This window comes from Spermophilus citellus, assembly GCF_964194105.1.
Source record: "Spermophilus citellus genome assembly, chromosome: 15".
NCBI classification, from domain to species: Eukaryota; Metazoa; Chordata; class Mammalia; order Rodentia; family Sciuridae; genus Spermophilus; species Spermophilus citellus.
Genome location: NC_138195.1, coordinates 26,660,579 through 26,682,075, shown reverse-complemented (window position 1 = coordinate 26,682,075; position 21,497 = coordinate 26,660,579). Strand labels below are relative to the sequence as shown.

Genomic DNA, 21,497 nt, shown 5'->3' with positions numbered 1-21,497 from the left:
TTTTCATTGATGGAAGAAAGTAAAGGCTGAGATGAAGTAGTTCAAGACCATGAGGCTGTTAAGCATGCAGGGGTTCAAATTTGTATCTTCTGACTCTACCGACATTGATGTCTGTAGAACTAATAGTCAACTTACTGTGAGCTTCGCATTTGTAAGACCAAAGTGCTTTTCTTGCTTAACTGAACAAAAAGAAAGATAGTGCCATTGGCTTTCCAGTGACCAAGGAATGATGATTCTACTAAATTTATGCTCTGAATCTCATTAACATATTTGAGGTTTTTTATAATTCTCCATTTCCAAACTTTGGTCATGTTTAAACTCTGATTGACTCTTTGTATTTTTGACTTTTACTTCTAAAAATACCCTTTAATTTGGGGGTTGGGGACACTTTCCCTTATACTGATTGTTTTAGGTTGTAGCTATTTCAATTTTAATGTATAATCTCAAAAACAGTTTTTTGTCCAATTCCAAGAACAAGAAACCAGGTTGTTTTCTCATTGTTATGCAAGAACTGTTTCACTGACAGTCTTAAATTTCATTTTTTATTGCTCTCCAAGGAGTAGATGGCTAATGTAAATGGCAGAAACTTGGCATTGCCCCATCAGTGGTATTAGTGACTTTATGAGTTCCCCTAGAACAAACGGTTGGGTCAGTGCGACCTCTTGATTCTCAGCACACAGCTGGCATTCATATCTCTTTGAAACTTGCCATAGACAACAAGCAGAACCTTAGTTCAAATGCTTCAGAACATTGACCAGGTAGCATTTTCTGTCTCTGGGAAGGTTTGATACCAATGGAAGAGGGATGACACTGACACTCTCTTATTGTGAACAAGCCTCCCTGAACTTATTAACTGATACCATGAAAAACATTCACTGAGGCAATATGCAATGGCTTTCTCACTGTGGTGGTATTCTCTGAAATTTTGAGATTTTACACAGTTGGGTCCCTCCCTCTCCATGCCACCAGTAAAGTACACTGACGGGTTTACATTGAATGTTCAAAGAGATGGTTCCTCTGTTTCTTCTTTGAGTTGTTCCAGCCACACTGAGGTGGAAATAGTGGACAGTCTGTCTCACCAGGCATTTACTGCACAGATTCTTTATTCATATCATCAGATTCATACATGTGAAGTTGTTTAAAAGTACTTGCTGCCCTTTAAAAGGCTTGAAGCCTTTTGACTTGGGACTTTCTTCCCTTTTGCTGTAAATCATGTAAGTCAGAGTTCCCTGAGCCGAGTGCGATGGAGAAATGAAGTACAACTCATACCAATAACTTGCACACCATCTCGGCAACACTGCCCTTAGATTGAGTCTATTGCTTGCATTCCCATAACTCACACTTATAGAGTACCTTCTCTGTGCCAGAAACAGTGCTGAACATTTCATGTGCACTGTGTTATTCAATCCACACCATATACCTCCGTGGTCGGTATAAACTTATTCTCATTTTACAAAAAGAAAATAAAACCTTTTGGAATGTAAAGAGAGTAAGTGGGCATAGAACAAGTAAGTGGCTTATGTCCTTTAGACCTTTTTTTTTTCCTGTGTAAAACTGTAAAAACATAGTTTAAATGGTATGACCTTTTAGAATCCCACATTAAAGAATTTTCAGATCTTGCCAACAGTGTCAGTGTCTTAACCACTTTAACATTCTCTTCTTTCAGTACGGAGAGCACCAACTTTCATATTATATTTCATGTATATCTAATCTAGTCTTTTTCCCCCCAGCTTTCTCTTTTGTATGATTTAAACAAACCATAACAGACAAACTTGTTAACATTCTTTTCAAGCTTGTTTTTCCTAATGCCTCACTTGTCCAAAGTTGCTTTCGGCTTCAAACTTTATTCAGTTGTCCTATGTTCAGCTAACGAGGGAAAGATATAAATCAAATTCGCATTACTTATAATTATGAAAGTGTAACAAAAACAAATTCAGTGGCAAACAAAAATAGGAAGAAGTTCCCGTTGTAAATGGACCACACTTTTATTTATATTGCTTATTAAAAGATAAAGATATCGTGAGGACAATTCTGTTTTTAGAAAAAAGCTTGCTTTCTTTCTGAAGGCACTAAAGATATTTGTTCTAGAATTTGTATAATTTCAGCAAATATTTTGCAATCTATTTAACATAAAATGAGTAAGTATTTACTAAATATCCACTTTGTTCCCAGAATTTAAGAATATAGACTATGTATAAAAAAGTGTCCCTGGCTGGGAGCTGTAGCCAACGCCTATAATCCCAGCAACTCAGGAGGCTGGAAGAGAGGAGGAGAAAAAGAAAAGAAAGAAAGAAAATTAGAACCTGCCCTGAAGAGCTTGCAATATAGTGGCTGAGGGAAGTCAAACATACCAATAAATTAACTGTACCCAAGATAATATACATTAAGGGTTCTTCCTACCTTCCTTCTAGTTCTTCAGCAAGACCTGACAATTGGTCTCCAAAGCATACCTTCAATCTGTTGTCATCTTCAGAGAAGCTTGATTTTGAATTTCAGAAATAGCCTAATTTATGCTTCAGAGATCGGACTCTCATTTTTTCTTCATTTGTTATCTGTTATTATGATCATTTCTTAACTCTGGATTGAACTGCTAGAGATGCTCCCATGTTACCCACTTTAAGGTGTATCTGTATGTTCTTCTCACACTACAGAGTCATCAGAAATCGGGCCTTCCTTGGTGATTCACACCACTGTCCCTTTTGGAGTTACATACTTGGAGCATAGCATCGAGGATGTGCAGGAGTTAATCTTCCAGCAGTTGGAAAATATTTTGCCAGGTTTGCCTCAGCCAGTTGCTACCAAATGCCTGAAATGGAGACATTCACAGGTAATCAGAGAATCAAGTGGTATGAACACAACCATTTTCATAGGAGTCCAACACAACTGACTTGACTTATTATCCTTCACCACTCTCTAGTATAAAAATAAGCAACAGAATCTTTGGTGCAACCGTGTGTTTGCCTAACAGAGAAGTGTAAATTCTTCAAGTTTCCTCATCCTGATATTTCTCAACAAGAGGTGCATGCTGTTTTTATCAATGTTATGTCCAAATTCTGACATCAGAAAATGTATACCCTGAAATTCCTACCGTAAGCAAAGCAGGTTATATATCAAAATGCAGCTGCTTCTCTGGGGTTTTTCTAAATCAGGACTGTGGTTATATAGAAACCACTATAACCTCCCAAATTTTTGCAATATGTCAAAATAACCTTGTAAGTATATTTTGCTACCACAATTTTCATTTTTATTAAGTTCCCACTTTGGTTTTGACTGCTGCCAGCAGAGCTCTTTAGGGGAGAAAGATGAGTACCTGCATAGAACAGTTACTTGAGCTGTTTTTCAGGGTTAGATAAACCTGCTGATTGCTCCACCAGGTCAAACTTAAAGCTCTTTATACTAAGTAAATGTTGACATTTGGGAAAATCTCTGCATAGAAGAAGTTTGTGAGTATTTATAGAAAAAGTCTTTTGATCTGTAAACTTGGTTGTGAAGTCACTTGGGGGTCAGTAGAGCAAATGGTAGATGGAGAAAAGATGCAGTGAATTGTCCATTTTTTTCCCTGAGATTTCTGAGCCCATCGACTGACTGCCTTACCAGCACTTCTGGTCATCCAAGCTGTGAAGCCTTTGGAAAAAAGCGGTGTTGTGGGAAATTGCAGCAGATTTTGTATATTTAAAGGGCTTTTCAAAATCAGAGGAAATGGTAAATTACTTCCTAAAATATTGCAGCAGGTCTATGTGTTTATCCATATCTTCTCAAGTTAAATTATACAGTGAACCTTTGGGGAAAATATTTACTTAAACATGTCATGGTCACTTAGAAGACTTTGCTTTTTCCTTTTAAAAGCATTGAAAAATCTCAATAGTTAATGTCTTTAAATGATGTTTAACTCAATTTTAGCTTGGCTTGAAAAACGAAGTCAGGGAAATGATCTTGTTATAATTTGAAGCTGGATATATTACACCAAGTCATTTGCAATTTATAACTATTCCTTTAAAAGAACAATAGTTTGTGAGGTTTCTTTATGTGTTTTCTCATAAATAATTCATTAATAAACTGAAAAACGTGGTTTTTAAAATCTACTTCTAAAAATTTGACGTATTAATAAAAATAGATTTGTTCTAGCCATAAAATGTCCTATTCAAAGTTGTGCAATATCACAAAATTTAATAAAATATTCTTTGAACACAATGTACATCCAAACCCTAGCCATAATTTTTATTGCAATTTGGATGTTGAAATTATTCCACTACATTTTCAAATCTTCAGTCATTGGCTACAAAATCGAAAAGGAAACCAGTTGTCATTCAGACTTAGAAGCTTGCATTTTCCACTATACATATACTTCTCTAGTATCTTGAGCATCGTTCTACAGGACATGACATTATTTTGTGTGGCAGAGATCTTCCCTGTACACAATTTATGTGCATATTACATCACCTTAGAAAAAGGAATAATTAATGAAAGGTCAAGAGATTTAATATCATTTAACTAGTTAGTTTTCAGCTACTCTTCTCAAGAAAGCATTTCTCCAAAGGTACATCATAACCTTAAGAATTTGACAGAAATATATGTGTCCCAACCCTTCTCAGTACTTGCAATGAATTCATGTATGTTGTATATTAATATGTTCTAATACAGGGTGATGCAGGACAAAGGACAAAAAAGAAAGATGAACAACCTGGTTATTTTTAACCTTTCCTCCTTTTGGAATAGAGATACACTGCCCTCAAAGGGGAAAGCCCACCCATATTTTTTTTCCAGTTTAGGGCTCCCCTTGTGTTCCTTTCCTTTTTTCTCTCTCCCTGTTTTGTTTCTTCTGTTCTCCACACTCCTCCTCCTTCCTTTTTCACTCTATCTCTGAAACACAAATGACAGAGCCCTACACACCCTCACATCGTGAAAGCTTCCATAGAACACAGAGCTGGTGCCTCTTGACCCAAGCAATGCTGGGTGGTGTGGATTCCCCATCCCAGATATTTCAGGCTGGAAACTTGCCGTCAATTTTATTTTATTTCCCTCTTCTCTTCTTTTGTGATGCTTACACTAAATCCTAGTACTATGGAGGTGGGGAAAAGAAAAGAAAGGAAAGGGACAGCAATGATGTAGTATGCCAAGCCCAGAATAGAGCAATTTAAAGATGTGATATATAATGTGCATATAATGTCAAAAGTAGGCCAGGAGCCATGATGCATGCCTGTAATCCCAGCAGCTCAGGAGGCTGAGGCAGGAGGATCGCCAAGTTCAAAGCTAACCTCAGCAAAAGCAAGGTGCTACGCAACTCAGGGAGACCCTGTCTCTAAATAAAATAAGGCTATGGGTATGGCTCAGTGCTCAAGTGCCACCAAGTACATAAATAAATAAATAAGCAAAAGCAAAATTAGTCTTATGACAATGAACCACTATACCCTAGAATGGTGAAAATCCAGAACACTGACAGCATCAAATACTGGTGAGGATTTGGAGCAATAGTAGCTCTCATTCATTGCTGGTGGGAATGCAATAAAGTACAGACTTTAGAAGACAGTTTAATAATTTCTTAGAAAGCTAGATATATTCTTACTACATGAACTAGCAGTTACTCTCCTTCCTATTTATTCCAGGGAGTTGGAGATTTATGTTCACACAAAATCTGTACATGGATGCTTATACCAGCTTTATTTATGATTGCCAAAACTTAGAAGCATCAAAATGCCCATCAGTAAATGAATGAATGGATGAACTGTGGTACAGTGGAATATTATTCAGCACTAGAAATAAATGAGTTATCAAGCCATAAAAAGATATGGAGGAAGTTTAAATGCATATTACTGAGTCAAATAAGCAAATCTGAAAAGTTACGTATTATATGATACCAACTATTTATGACAATCTGAAAAAGATAAAGCTATAGAAACAGTGAAAAGGTCAGTGGTTGCCAAGGATTAGGAGGGAGGAGTGAGGAATGACTAGGCAGAGCAAAAATGTTTATGGTAGTCCTCTGATACTACAATGGTGAATATAGGTCATTATACATTTGAGCATGTACAACACCAAAGATGAACCTTAACATAAACTATGGACTTAGGGTAATAACGTTGTGTTCATAAAGTTTCATCAACTGTATCAAAAGTACCACTTAGTGGGAGATAATAGGGGTGTCTATAAATGCATAGAGGTGTATATGAGAAATCTCTGTACCTTCCTCTTGATTTTGCTGTAAACTACCTGTATTAGTACATTTTCCATTACTATAATCAAATGCCTGAAGCTAGCTAACTTGAAAACAAAATAGATTTATTAGCTCCCAGTGTCAGAAGCTGAAAGTCCAAAGATCATGGCACTGGCTCTGGTGAGGGCCCTGTTAGCTGTGTCATCTCATGGTGGATGGCATCACAATGGCAAGAGCACATGCAAAAGGGAGAAATCACATGAGGAGACAGGAAGCCAGAGTAGGGAGGGGCTGTTTTATAACTTATTCTCACAAGAACTAACTCAGGGTCCTACAAGAACTACCTTAATTGTTTCTGAGGACAGCACTCCCAACAAACCAACCAACTGCCACCAAGCTCCATTTCTTAAAAATCCCATCATTTCTCGCATTGCCACACCAGTAGGACCAACCTACCAGTGCATGAACCTTTGGGGGACACACAGACCATATTCAAACTTTGGTACTCTTCTTTTATAAAAAAGTCATTATGAAAATAGTAAGTAAATAAATTCAAAATTTTAAATGTTTATTGGCAAATCCTAAATAAATTATTTATAATATATTGATTTTTAAAAGTAGTCACAAATTTAATAATGTGAACCCATTACAATGATGAATATCTCAGAGAGATAAAGTAGCTTTCTTGAGCTCCCATGGGTAATAATGACAAGGCCAGCCTACTTACCTCTCAGCCCTTTTCTCCCCACCATTTCACAGTGTTGCTATAACAAATTACCAGAAATTTTCTGGCTTGAAACAATACAAATTTATTAAGTTTGGGGAGTCAAAGGCAGAAACGAGTCTCACTGGGGAAAGGCAAGGTGCCATCAGGGCTCTAGTCCTTTCCAGAGAGTCTAGAAAGTAATCGAATCCCTTACCTTTTCTGTCTTGTAGAAGCTATACACGCTCTTTGGCATGAGCCCTTCTTCCATCTTTAAAGCCAGCAACAGCAGGTTAAGTTCTTCTCACATGGCACCACTCCGGCCTCTTCTCTGACCTCACTTTTCCTTTAAAGACTTTTGGGAGGACATTGATCCCATCTGGGGTAATCCACGATAGTCTCCCCATCTCAGGTTCAGATGATTAGTGATTTTAATTCCATCTGCAGCCTTAATTCCTTCTTTCCATATAACAGAATGTATGTATATGTCCTACAGATTAAGATGTGTGCATCCTTATTTTTGTCTCTCATACCCTCCTTTCCCCTGGATCCCTTGTAGATCCCTTTAGGAAGCAGTGTTTCATAAAATCTTTGGAGAAGGCATCAACCCTCCAGCTACTATAATGGAGTAGTAGCTGCTCTATGAGAGAAATATGAGAGTATTTTTGTTAGGAGAAGGCCATTTCTTCTTTCCCTGGTAGTGTTCTTCCATGCCAAATGCTGTTTCTATCACATATCCACAATGGCAGCACAAGAGTAAAAAATGTTCATTCATTTATTCAGCAAGCATTTAATGCCTATGCCTAGTTCTCTGCTCTTGCCTAGAGATTAGAATTTGCCAAAGACCTTTTCCTAAGACTCTAAATTGAATTTTGTCTTAAGGAAAATAATGGTGTGTTCTTTGGAGTGCTACTTTTAAATGAGGAGAGTGGCAGATGAAGAAAGAATGTGTCCGAACAACTTGGGAGCTGCTTCTGTGCCTCTGATTTTGGATTTGAATAAAATACTTAAGTAGGTGGTTCAAGCAAACTTAGCAAAGCAAAAGCAGATTGTTTATGGTTCTCAGTTCTTCCTTTTGCAGCTATTTGCCTCCATAATTTAAATGTTTATTCAGTTAATATAATTTGATGCTTAGTCCATGATGCATTGCAGTAAGATTCCTGTAACAACCAGGATATATTAACACTTTCAGCAGAAAAATAACCACTGGAAATGCCTTTCCATGTAAGTTGACAGGGACAGTTAGTCAGTTTGATAGCCTTAATACTCTGGTTGTAATTATTTGCTGTGCTTTCCTTTGTTTCAGTGTCTATCATGGTGCCTTTCTTAAACTATGCTTAATCTCTGATTTGTGTTCAGTTTTATTTTTAATTTTCTCCATCTTTCTTCATATCTAGAAAATATTAGTGGCCCTTTTCTCCACTTTATTTAACACATTCATGAGTTGCTTTATTCTTTAAAATTACCAAATATATTTTCAAATACCAAATAGAGCAGGAGAGGAAATTTAGGGCAGGGGGCAGATGGTAGATGAACACATTAATATCTTTGGTAAGATAAACTGATTTGGACTAGCCTATTAAATTTGTGCAGTAGAATTAGAAATCAATTGTCTTCTATAATTATATTTTTTCACTTAATCTTTTGCTTTAAGACCATGCCTTCTCTTTCCCCTTTCATTTTTTAAACAGAAGGATCATTAACTTTTAAAGGATCTGATAAAAGTCATGAAAATTCTCTTTGTTACAAAAATACATGTACACATAAACACAGAAATTGCATACAATTATAAGGCTTTATCAATAACCTAAAGTTCTTCCATGAGTCCAGTGTTAGGAGTAACTCTATGAATACTGTAACCTGGATAAATCAAGAGCCCCTTGTAGCCCAGTCTCAGAACACTGTTACAGTGAAAGAAATACAACAGTCAAAAGGAACTTAGCATGATTCCAGTCTTTAAACTTTAAAGCATATACAAAATTCTTCATCTTCAGCAGTGCTTTTGAAAATCTTGTTTTTCATTCCTTGTATATATCACTTTTGGAAGCTCCCTCAGATTTTCCCTTTGCACCCTGAACTCTTAATTTCCCATTAAAGTTTTATTGACAATTCACAATGTAGGCTTATCTCCTCCCCCACCCTTTTTCTTTCTTTCCTTTCTTCACACTAATATTCACATTCTGCACTCTTGACTCTCCTTTTTTCCCCCCTCTTAGACATGGAAATCTTCACCCTTTTCAGTAGAAAGTCCTCCTATTTTTGGTTTTTCATTTCTTTCCTAACTGATTACCTCAGTTGGCATTTTACTTCCCAGGAGTTAGAAGGAATAAAAGAAAAAAGCATATATACATCAGTTTAAAGCAAGAATTTTCCTTACAGATTTGTGTTTGGTGCAAGACGGAAGTGACCACACAGAACCACCTGTGGCCACCCATACACTTACATTATTCTCTCATAAAATTTATTTCTGGTGGGTAATTGTATCTAATTTTAGCATTTAAAGTTCAGGAAGTCCTTAATATTTTAATATTTTCTCTTACACATTTTCTATTATCCTCACTTAGTTATTTTAGGTAAATTGGAATTGTAAGGCAGCCAAAGTATTGCTGTCTGCTTCAAAGCTATACCCTTATTTCCACAAGATTGGAACTGTCTTTCTGTGTTAGTCAGTTTTCTATTATTATGAAAAAAAATCTAAAGTAGCCAATGTATATAGATAAAAAGTTTATTTTGGCTCACAGTTTTAGAGGTTCCTGTTCATGATTGATTGGCCCCATTGTTTTGAGCCTATGATTAGGCAGCACTTCATGGCAGGTGCATGTGGTGAAGTAGGAGCATATATCATGAGCCAAGGAGCAAAGAAATAGAGGAATGGGTCAGGGTCCCATTATCTTCTCCAATTCCAGAATGCCTTCAATAACCTAAGGAATTCCCACTAGACCCCATGTTTCAAAGGGCCCACCTCCTACTTGTAACACCCGCTAGACCAAGCCTTTAACACATGGGCCTTTGGGGGACATATAAGATCCAAACTATAGCACATTCCAAGCCAGAGATTTATTCTTAAATATATCATCAGTTGGATCACGTACTTGAAATTTAAGATTTAATTTAGGGTTATAGAAACAACCAAAATAATTTGAACTTAAATCTTTTTAATAAAATGGATGGTCGATCTTGATGATTTTTAAAACAATTTTTAGATATCACTAAAAATATATAGCTAATATATTTATTGCTTTACTGGGGTCATCAAACTGATTCTAAAAGCAGTTTTAAGTCTGGCACCATAAAAGACATTGACCAGTCATTATACCATGTGTATAATAAATATGTAGCCATGATTTCTTGGTCATTCTGCAACTAGGACTTTGACATTTATCTCATATTTATACTTCATGATTTCTGGATTCTTAGTGTGGTGTAATTGTGATCTTGGACTTGGGAGTGGGGCAGACTTAGGTTCACACCTAGACTCCATGCATGCCTTTGGGCAAAGAGACTACAAAACTAAACCTCAGAGTCCTCATCTGTAAAATGCAACAATTGAACTGACCCCTTAGAGTTCTGATTAGAGTGAAAACATCTACTACAGACATATAAAGAAGGTTGTCAATTAATACTATAAATAGTGGCAAGAAGAGAAGAGGAAATTTGAGGAGAAGATATGAAAGTACTTGGTTAGTCATATCTTTGCTAGGAGCTTACTTCTGTGTAGTTCTTGCTCTCTTTCCTTGAATACTTCTCTTCGTGCTCTGCTGTTTCTTTTTTATTCCTCTCTTCTCTTGATAGTTTCTCTCTTCTCTCTGTTCCGCATATACTAGTAGTTCCATAAAGGGATATTTCAGAAAAAGTGATTCAGCCCTCGGGGCTCTGACTCTTGGTTGTACCCACAAAGGCCTCTTCAATAACAACAGAACAAGGTGAGGTGAAGTGGTAGATGCCTGAGGACACAAAGAGCTCTTGCTAGTTGGGTTTTCTTTCTTTTTCTTTTTAAGGTTTAAAGATTTTTTAGCTTTTGCCACTCATTTACAAACTAACTTACACATTTTTCAGCATTTGATGATTTAACACATTTGTGCCATGAGTCAGCATTTCCTGGCATGAAGTTATGGCCACAAGAGTGCTCTTGCCTACATGCCATAAGTTTGTAGTGACCTTTGGACAGCAGCATGGGTCCCTTGGGACGGGTGGATGTGACATGACCTAATTTATCAGCAACAGGAAACCTAGCAGGTGTCAGTTTTAAACATTCCATTGAGTGGTCTCCCCTCTCTGTGTCACAGGCACATAAACCAGCCACTTGTTTAGTTTCCTGTGAGGTATATATGTATGTATATGTGAGATCATCAGCTGAGCAGTTCTGATCACTAAGTCAGGATGTATAGTCACAGCTTAATTGAAGTTTATATGAGCAGATATTGCCTCTTTTCACAAAATTTCATATTATGTGAACTATTAAATGTTTTAATACATACGAGTTGAATGAAACCATTTTTTTCTCAGGCACTCTTTGGACTTACCCTGCCTTGTAGCCACCATCACACTTCTTTAAAGTAACTAATTATTTTGAATAGCAATACTGTATAGAAAACTTTTGAAAGGAGGTTGTGCCATTTGTTCAGTATAAATACCATATGTGTATATGTGTTTACATCTGTATGTATGTGTATATACATGTATGTACATATAGATATACACCCACATGTATACATACATATATATATATACACTTACATATACACAGACATCTCTGTACCCAGAACTAAATATTAATTCCATATATATATGTACACTCACACACGAATGTATGTTTGTGTTTATATAGAAACATATAGATATTAATATAGATATCTGTACCAGGTATGAATACTTAAAACTAGATGGTGAATGTTCTTACGTGGGCATGGATGTCCTAAGAGAAATAGGCCCTATTCCAGCACTATTTCATGAAGGATAAGTCTGCTTGATCTATTTAGAGTAGACACTAGTATTGTGCTACAAAGTTAACGAAAGAAGATGACAAGAACCAGACTGACAGTTAAAATTAATAATATATACTCATGTTTTCATTCTCCACACATTTGTTGAACTGTTACTGTGTGACAAACATTGTACTGAGTTCTAAAAACTCAAAGACATCTTCCTTCTTTTAAGGAGTTTTCCATACAGTCAAACAACAAGGGTGACCAATAAACAGATACATGATGAAGTGCAGTTTGCCGTACAAAAGGTATGCACAATGTATGTGAGCACAGAGCAGACTTGAGGTGGAAGTGGTAGCCTCCTAAAAGATATCCTTGGAAAAGCTAAAAATTGCAAGATGAGGAAGCCAGGCAAGCAAGGGGAGTGATGTTGAAGCAATTTTGCAACAACATATACCCTTTCCCAGAGGCAAAAGTGCATTTGAGGAATGGTTAATAACTCAGTTTGGTAAAAATGTAGGGCACAACTAGAATATGGGACAATGAGGCTGGAGAGAGAAACTGAATCCAGTGCTTCTGGTTTGCCATGCTAAGCTGCCTGGATATTCAGCTAAGTTATGGTGCTGCCAGTGTTCTCTGGCTAGGACATGGTTGCTCTCAGTCAGAAGTGTCTGAAGTAGAGGGTTTGTGGTTTCTGTTTCAGATCTCTTATTCATCCTTTCACCATTGGCTTCGTTGTCTGTTGTAGTACTTCTGTGTGCCATGTTAGACCCCATCAGTATTTTAAGCATATATTTTGTTCTCTCTCTCTCAAAAATGTCATGTATGAAATATGATATGTCAAGAGCTATGTAATGTTTTGAACAACTAATAAAAAAATGTCACTTATTAATCCCTTTTTCCGTGAGGTTCAGGGAGTATGTAACTTACTTACTCTTCTAACTACTCTGTGGATTTTATATTCCTTTCCCCATTGCACAGGGGAGAAAGTTGAGGACTGGAGAGCTCGGGTACCTTGTGTGGGGTTGAGATGCTAAGAAGTAACAAAACTGGAATTCAAACCAACCCTATTTAAAAAGCTTTTTCATACCTCCTTTTACTGCTGGTAATTTTTCTGAGTGCTGGCTTTTTCCCAATTACAACACATTTTTATACCATCTTTCTTTTCCTGCTGTCAGCTAGAAATAATCATAGTTAACATTTTTTATATTCTGGTTTTAGAAAGTACTTTTATACTTGTTTTCATTTGATCCTCCCAACAGTTCTGACAGATCAGGAAGTAAATATTATCTTTGCTTTAAATGAGGAAACTGAGGTACTTATTGAATGCTTTGCCTAAAGTGATGCAATAAAATAAAAATCAGAACATATTACTTTAGATTCAAAGGTCCATTTTCACACCTTATATGAAAAATAGCTAAAAATGCATCATAGAGCCAAGTGTGGTGGCATACACTTGTAATCCCAGAGGCTCAGGAGGCTGAAGCAAGAAGTTTACAAATTCAAGGCCAGTCTCATCAACTTAGTAAGGCCCTAAGGAACTTAGTGAGACACGGTCTCAAAATAAAAAATAAAAAGGCCTGAGGGCATAGCTCAGTGGCTATGCACACCTGAGTTTAATACCCAGTACCAAAAAAAAAAAAAAAAGGATCATATCATAGACCTAAACATAAAACCTTACACTGCAAAACTTCTAGATGAAAAACATAAGAGAAAATCTTTATGACCTTAGGGTTAGTAAACATTTCTTAGAACACAAAAAGTACGAACCATTAAAAAGAAATTGATACACTGAGCTTGATGAAAAGTAAAAACAGCATCTTTGAAAGACACTGTTAGGGAAATGAAAAGATAGCCATAGACTTGGAGAAAATCTACAAAGCACATATTTGATAAAAGACTGGTATATTGAATATATGAAGAATTCCCACAAATCAATAATAAAAGTATATAAACTGCTTAAAAACAGGCAAAAGATTTGAAAGTGTACTTCGTTAAAGAAGAAATTTGAATTTAACCAGGGAGCAATAAAAATGCTACACTAAGAACTTTTTTTCATTATTGAAATAAATTAAAGAAGACCTAAATGAATGAAAAGATGTCATATATTGAAAGACTTGATGTATTTAAGATGGCAGTATTACTCAAAGTGATCTTACAGATTCATTACTATATCAAAACCTGAGTGGTCTATGCAAAAAATGAAAAATCTAATCATAAAATTTATATAGGATTCCATGGAATCCCTAAATAGCCAAAACAATTCTTGAAAAAGAATATCTAAGTTGAATAACTCACATTTTCCAATTTCAAAGCTACTACAAAGCCACAGTAACCAAGAAAATATGGCAGTGTCATAAAGATAGACATAGATCAATGGAACAGAATTGAAAGTCCAGAAATAAATCCATACCCATAGCCAGTTGATTTCTGTGATCCTAAGCACATTCAAAGGGGAAAGAATACTTTCTTCAACATATGGCAGTAGAGCAACTGGATCCATATACCAAAAAAAAAAAAAAAAAAGTGAAGCTAGACTCTTATCTCACACTGCATAAAAATTCATCCAAAATGGAACAAAAACCTAAATATACAAGAAAAAAAAACAGAATGTTCCTTAGGAGAAAAACATAGGAGTAAATCTTCACAATCATGGATTCAGTGATGGTATTTTAGATTTGACAACAAAAATATGAGCAATAAAAGAAAAGGTAATTTGCACTGCCTCAAAGTTCAAAAAGGATTATCAAGAAAGTAGAATGATAACTAACAACAATGCTCAGAATGAGAGAAAATACTGATGAATAACGTATATGATAAGAATTTACTATCCAAAATATATAAAGAGCCCTTACAACTCAACAACAACAACAAAAATACCCCCAATTAAAAAATTAACAAAGGACCTGAATAGACATTTTGCCAGAGAAGAAGTAAAAATGGCCACATGAAAACAGGCCCAATATTACTTTTCAAAGGTGAAATGCAAATCAAAACCACAAAGAGATACAATGAAATGACACCCATTGGAATGGCTATTGTTTTTTAAAATGTAAAATGATAGGTGTTCATGAAATATAGAGAAGTGAAATGATTGTACTTGCTGGTAGGAAAAATGGTTCAGCCACTATCACTAGTGGTTCCTCAATAAATTAATCATAGGATTACAATATCACCCAGCAATTCCATTTCTAGGTATATAATCAAAAGAATTTAAAATGTGTGTAAAATGTTCTTAGCAGCACCATTAAAATAGTCAAAAGGGGTTAAATAGCCCAAATGCCTACCTACTGATAAACAGATAAAAAAATGTGGTATATCTGTATAGTAGAATATGATTCTGCTATAAAAAGTGATCAAGTACTTTTTTTTATTGGTTGTTCACAACATTACAAAGCTCTTGACATATCATATTTCATACATTAGAATCAAGTGGGTTATGAACTCCCATTTTTACCCCAAATACAGATTGCAGAATCACATCGGTTACACATCCACATTTTTACATACTGCCATATTAGTGACTGTTGTATTCTGCTACCTTTCCTATCCTCTACTATCCCCCCTCCCCTCCCCTCCCATCTTCTCTCTCTACCCCATCTACTGTAATTCATTTCCCTCCATGTTTATTATCCCGTTCCCCTCACGACCTCTTATATGTAATTTTGTATAACAATGAGGGTCTCCCTCCATTTTCAAGTACTTTTTCATGCTACAACATGGATGAACCTTGAAACAATTATGCTAGGTGAAAGACACCAGTCACAAAGGCTGCATCTTGAAAGATTCCATTTTTATGAAATATCCATTATAGACAAATCCAGAGAGAGAAAGCAATTTATTGTTTGCCAGTGGATATGACTAATGGAAAATTTCATCTTTGTGTAATTTATTACATACAAAAAAAGAAGAAATATGGAAACAAGTCAGAACACAAAAAGATACTGAATATCATTGGTCATTAAGGAAATGCTATTTTAAAACTACCATGAGATACCATGACATACCTACAAGAACGATTCAAGTCAAAAATTCTGAAGATGCCTAGTACTAGAAAGGAAAGGAAGCAACTGGAACTCTCATGTATCACTCTTGAGAATGCAAAATGGCACAGCCACTTTGGGAAACAGTTTGGCTGCTTCTTACTAAGTTAAATATACTCTGTAACCTAGTGACCCCATTCTCTGGGATGAAATGAAAATATGCATCCACACAAAACCTGTATGCAAATGATCGTAGCAGCTTTATTAATAATTGCCCCAAACTGAAAATAACTCAAATATTCATCACCTGATAGTTTAAAATTATTGCACATTCACAAATAAAAAACTACTTAGTAATTTTTAAAAAGAACAAACTGTTTATTAATACATAAGTGAATCTCAGAAGCATTATCTAAATGGAAGAAATTGGACTCAAAGTCTATTTATATGACTTTCTGGAAGAGACAAAAAGAATTGGTAGTTGTCAAAGACTATGATTCCAAGGATGGATTAACTTCAGAGAAGCAGAAGGAGGTTTGGGGAGGTGATGGAAATGTTCTCTATGTTGTTTGTAGTGGTGTTTACATGACTGTATCCACTGACAAAATTTATAGAACAGTCCACAGAAAAGGATAGATTTAACTGTATGTTAATTGTACCTCAATTAAGTTGACTTTAAAAACCACCTGTGCTTTGTGTCCTCCATTATTATCTCTCTGCGGAGAAGAATTGGCTCTTATTTTCTCAGTACTAAACGTGGAAGGAAGGCTACTTCTAGATCTGAAGATCAGAATGGCTTCCTTCTTTTTGTGGCAATCTCACAGCCCAGACATAAGGCTGTTGGGTTACTTCAGCATGTATGAGAATCAAAGAAATGTCAGTGGGCAGACTGCAGGGTAGTTCAGAGGAGATAGGATGGGGATTGGGAGAAAGGATGCAGGATTCATTCAGTGGGGAACTAGGCAGCTGTTGGCTTAATTGAGGGAAGAAATAGTGGTAAGGCTCCATTGAGGAGGAAGAATGATTTTTACTTTATCTCTAGATTGGCCATTGAAAGCATTTTTTGGCCCTCTGTATCCTAGAATCTCAAGCAATTGGGTCTTTGAGAGATTGTAAAGGAGCATTCATATTTAGGTGAAAACCAAAAGATTCCACATCTGTCGTATCACCTATCAGAAAGGAAATGGATTTTGAACCCTCACAGCTTTCATAGTGTTCAGCAACTGCTAGGAACAAAAAGAACTTTGAAGAATTAATGAATGAACATGCTAAAGCTTGCTGAAGGGCAGAACAATATTCTATAAAATTAAAAATGCTAAAGGGAAATTGATACAACTATTGTTTTTTCTGTTATTACTGCAACAGTACTAGAGAAAGCCATATCTTATTCTTTATTGTGTGCTTGTTCTAAACAAATGCTCATCAAAACAGACTACTCAGTGTTTTCAGGACCTTAAAAGATAGAATAGATCTAAACAGATTCAATGTAGACCTCATCAGTTAAATATACAATTTCAGCAAAGTATATCCTTTGCAGTTTGAGCCCACTAAAGCTGCTACATGGATCATATAATTGATTTGTGGCACATTCTGCCTGCATTTACCCAATGGTTTATTAAAATAGAATAGACAAATACCAATAAACTGAAAAGCTCCACTGAGAATTCAACCCAGCCACGTCACTTTCTTCATATCTAGGGTATTGCAACCAATAGTGATTTTATGGCAGCTCCCTAGTTCCGGACTCAGAGCTTTGTAGCCAGGAGTCCATAATATAAGCAACACTTTCCCTAAAGCACGACAAAGAAACGGGATTATGAAATCACCATTAAATATAATAGAACACTGGAGAGATGGGTAGAACAGAGGAAAGATAAAATGATGAACACAACACATAACAACCAATTAAAAATGTACCATCTTTGCAGGAAAGCACCTATGTATTGATAAAACAGTTTATGAGTATTAAGTACTATAGCATAAGACAATATAGGACTGAGACCCTCAAAAATCAGTGACCAAAAGAGGTACAACATTCAAAGAAATAAGACTAAAAGTAGTCTAAGTGGTATAATCAGCATCCCAATTTTATCATTATTATCCCAGTAAATCAGTTATCTTCAATAATATGCAGTGTGTGGTTAAGAGATCATTTAAGCATCATTTTTCTTAATACTATAGCAAATGCATTTCATGTGTATATGACATCTGTCATGCCATAATAATTGAGCAGAGAAAAATGTTAAGGAATAATTTTAAAAAGATAGAGACATAAATTGGCCAGGTCACCCAGAAAAGGTTATTTCTTTACTCTCTGACACCTACAGCTTTCTAGGATATATTTGCTTTGTCCTGTTGTTTTTAGGATGGTGGCAAGTTCAACATAGTAGCGACTGCATGGTAGAGCAAATCTGCTCACCTTTTGGCAGCTGGGAAGAAAGAGAGAGGAAGATGAGGGGCTTTACTTCTTAAAGGCTCCATCACTTCCCAACAACATCATGGGCTGGTGACTAAGCTTTAACACATGGGCTTTTGAGGGACACTTAATCAAACCATAACACTTACACACTTTTCTATATTGTACATACTTTTCAAGGTATTCTTGATAATAGCACTTAATGAGATGAGATCTTCACTTCCTATATGAAATTCAGGCTGATTCAAATATTCTTGATGCCTTTGCCCAGTGTCTATAGAAAGTGATCCAGAAGCAGGCGGGTTCTACTCTCTAGGAGTGATGATGGATAGGTGACAGAGTAAGGATGGTGGATAACAGAATAATTGTTGATCTGTGTACAGCAATTCCTCACAAAGAGGGTTAGAATGGTGAGGTATCAAGTGTGATGAAATAGGAGGCTAATAGCATAGATACTCAGAAAGAACAAGAAAAATATAGAGGCTGAGAAACCAAAGAAAATTATTTTAAAAGAGAAAAATATCTACCACATTTAGAGATCCTTTGAATGCTGAAAATTTAAAACTTTCAACAGTTTAAGTTCATTTTTTGTTGGCCTGCCTGCATACATTCTTTGAACAAACATTTATTCAATGTACAATAGAGTAACCGATACCAGGAATACAAAGATGAATAAGACACAGCCCCCATGGCTTGCTATTTCTGAGGACTCAAAGGATTTCAAACGTGAAACGTCTCTTACCAAATTGCATTCTGATGAGTTAAGTGTAGAAAAATCAGCAACATTTTATTGGATTTTTATCAAACCCCAGAGGGATTTTTTTAATAGAAGAAAGGTATAGGAACATTGCATTTTGAATCTGGCTGACAGAAAACATCTTGTATGTTAAAAGAAACAAAAATCTGTATTCAACTTTCATGTCCCAGATCTTCTTTCCTGGATCATGGAAATGTACTTAATGATTGATAGTATTGTTCACTGTTGACACACTCTGAAGTCCCATCTTTCTCAGGGTGCTTGGACTAGTTCCCTATCTATAAATATGTAAACAGATATTTTCCTTGACATCAGAGTAAGGTCTGGTCTCTCTTATTTATTTATACTTCTCCCTGTTTTTATAAACAGGAATGTGATTAATGCTATAATCAATGCCTTGAGAATATAGTAAGAATGGGGAGATACATACAGAGAATCAATATGAACCACCCTTCCCCTGTAAGACACACGCAATTTTAAGGTACGCATTTATGCCACATTTAATTAAGTCTTTTCTCCCCAGTCCTATTTCCCTCCAAACCTTTCATGGTTACTACCTGAATATTTAGTCACAGGTGAACAAATGAAGAATGTGTTACTCTAGATCCTTGTTCCATCTTGATTAATATTTGTATAAAAGAAGCTTGTGCAGATTTCTGGAAATAAAGTTCTACACAAGATTTCATTCTATTTTTAAGCAATGACTCATCCACTCGACAACTCTGAATCTCAGTGCTGCCTGAGATTACTGATGCTTTTTCACAGCTTACCTTAGCTCCTCATTCCCCCCAGTCCCTCTTCTGGAAAACATTCTTCAGGCTGGCAGAGACTGTTGTTTTGAGACACATCAAGCCTCACCCCAAAGCAGTGGTTTTATGCATTTTTATTTTTTGAACCAGCAAAGTCCTTCTTCATGTTGTAAGAACCAATTTAATCTTGTCATATTTTTATCCTTGTATTAGTCACTTTTCTGTTAGTATAATGAAATACCTGAGATAATTTCCTTATAAAGAGAAAAGATTTATTTTGGCTCACAGGTTTAGAGGTTCCAGTACTTGATCAAGTGCCCCCCTTGGCTTTGGGCCTGTGGCAAGGCAGCACGTAGTGGCAGGAGCTTGTGGCAGAATTGAGCCACTCATATCCAGGAAGGGGGAGAGAGAGAGAGAGAGAGAGAGAGAGAGAGAGAGAGAGAGAGAGAGAGAGACTGACAGACACCAGAGTCCCACCTCTCAAAGGTTCTAGCTCCTCCCAGTAGCCACACCCTGGGGATCAAGCCTTTAACACATGGGCCTTTGGAAGACATTTCAAGATCCAAATGATAGCAATTCTATAATTAAAAATTTTAAAAACAAAAATAGAGCTATGAGAATTTTACAAAGAATAAAACTAATAGTAAAGATATAATACATTCAGCTCTATGAAAAACCTTATAATTCTTCTTATTTTTCTCATCTTGCCATGGATTGCATTTTGGGATTCACTGCCTTTCTGCTTTGCATAGAGGCAATAAAAGAATAAGTTAACCAAATATTCAATTTCTGCTCTTTATGTACCATGGCATGGGTTGGGTTTATATTGGCAGCAGAGTAGAGGAAGGCGAGGAAGTAAGAAAGTGTATGAATCAGCTCCATACCCTCTCAGCCTTCATAACTATTCATTATTGCCAGTGTGGTCAATACCTCACACGCACACAATGGATAGGGGAAATGCCAAAGCAAGGAGATTATTACTCAGAAACTGCCCCAAGCAAGTTAGTGTATGACTAAGAGACAATAAGATTTCCCTGAATTTAGAGACAATTGAAGTAGAGAATCACCCTCAGATACTGAAATGGATAAAGATTTTTTTTTTTAAAAAGTGCACTGTATTAAAATCACAAGTGAATGTCATCTCTATCTGCTGTCAAGACTTTTACATGCCCAAAACTAATTAAAGTGACCCACAGGAATGTAAGAAAGCAATAAAATTATTAACAGTCTTTTACAATGCCTGGGTTTTGTTTTAAAATTTTTGTTTTGTTTTTTGTTTTTATATGGATTAGCTCATACATGTCAGCCTTTCTCCGGGGGAGATACATTCCAAGTCCCTCAGATTCCGGAAAATACAGGGAGTACTAATCTCTATATATACTATGTTTTTTCCTACACATACATACCAATGATAAAGTTTGATTTATAAATTACGTACAGGGCTGGGATCGTGGCTCAGTGGTAGAGTGCTTGCCTACCGCTTGCCTAGCATGTGCGAGGCCCTGGGTTTGATCCTCAGCAACACATAAAAATAAATAAATAAAATAAAGGTACTATGTCCAACTACAACTAAAAAAAAATATTTTAAAAAAATTACAAACAGTAGGAGATTAACCAATGACTAATAATAAAAATAGAACAAGATGACAAGATGCTGTAATAAAAGTTATTTGAATAATTGTGACTGGCCAGGTGGTGCACACAACAGGGATACACTGGACAAAGAATGATTTTCATCCTGTGTGGCTGAAAAGGGGCAGCATGAGAAGGATGGCATGAGATTTCATCATGCTACTCAAAACAGAATGCAATC

At 36.1% G+C, this 21,497-nt stretch overlaps 1 protein-coding gene across 4 annotated transcripts in view; it reads left to right on the top strand.

Moving 5' to 3' along the window:
* RNLS (renalase, FAD dependent amine oxidase) overlaps positions 1-21,497 on the top strand; it is a 399,866-nt gene that overhangs the window by 270,163 nt on the left and 108,206 nt on the right. For all 4 annotated transcript variants that reach the window (XR_014019012.1, XR_014019013.1, XM_081268279.1 and 1 more), the window contains one exon: positions 2,652-2,827. Coding sequence is in view for 2 of the 4 variants with exons in the window: in XM_081268279.1 (XP_081124405.1) it covers positions 2,652-2,827 (176 nt within the window). In the remaining 2 variants the exon portion in view is untranslated. The remainder of the gene's footprint in view (positions 1-2,651; positions 2,828-21,497) is intronic.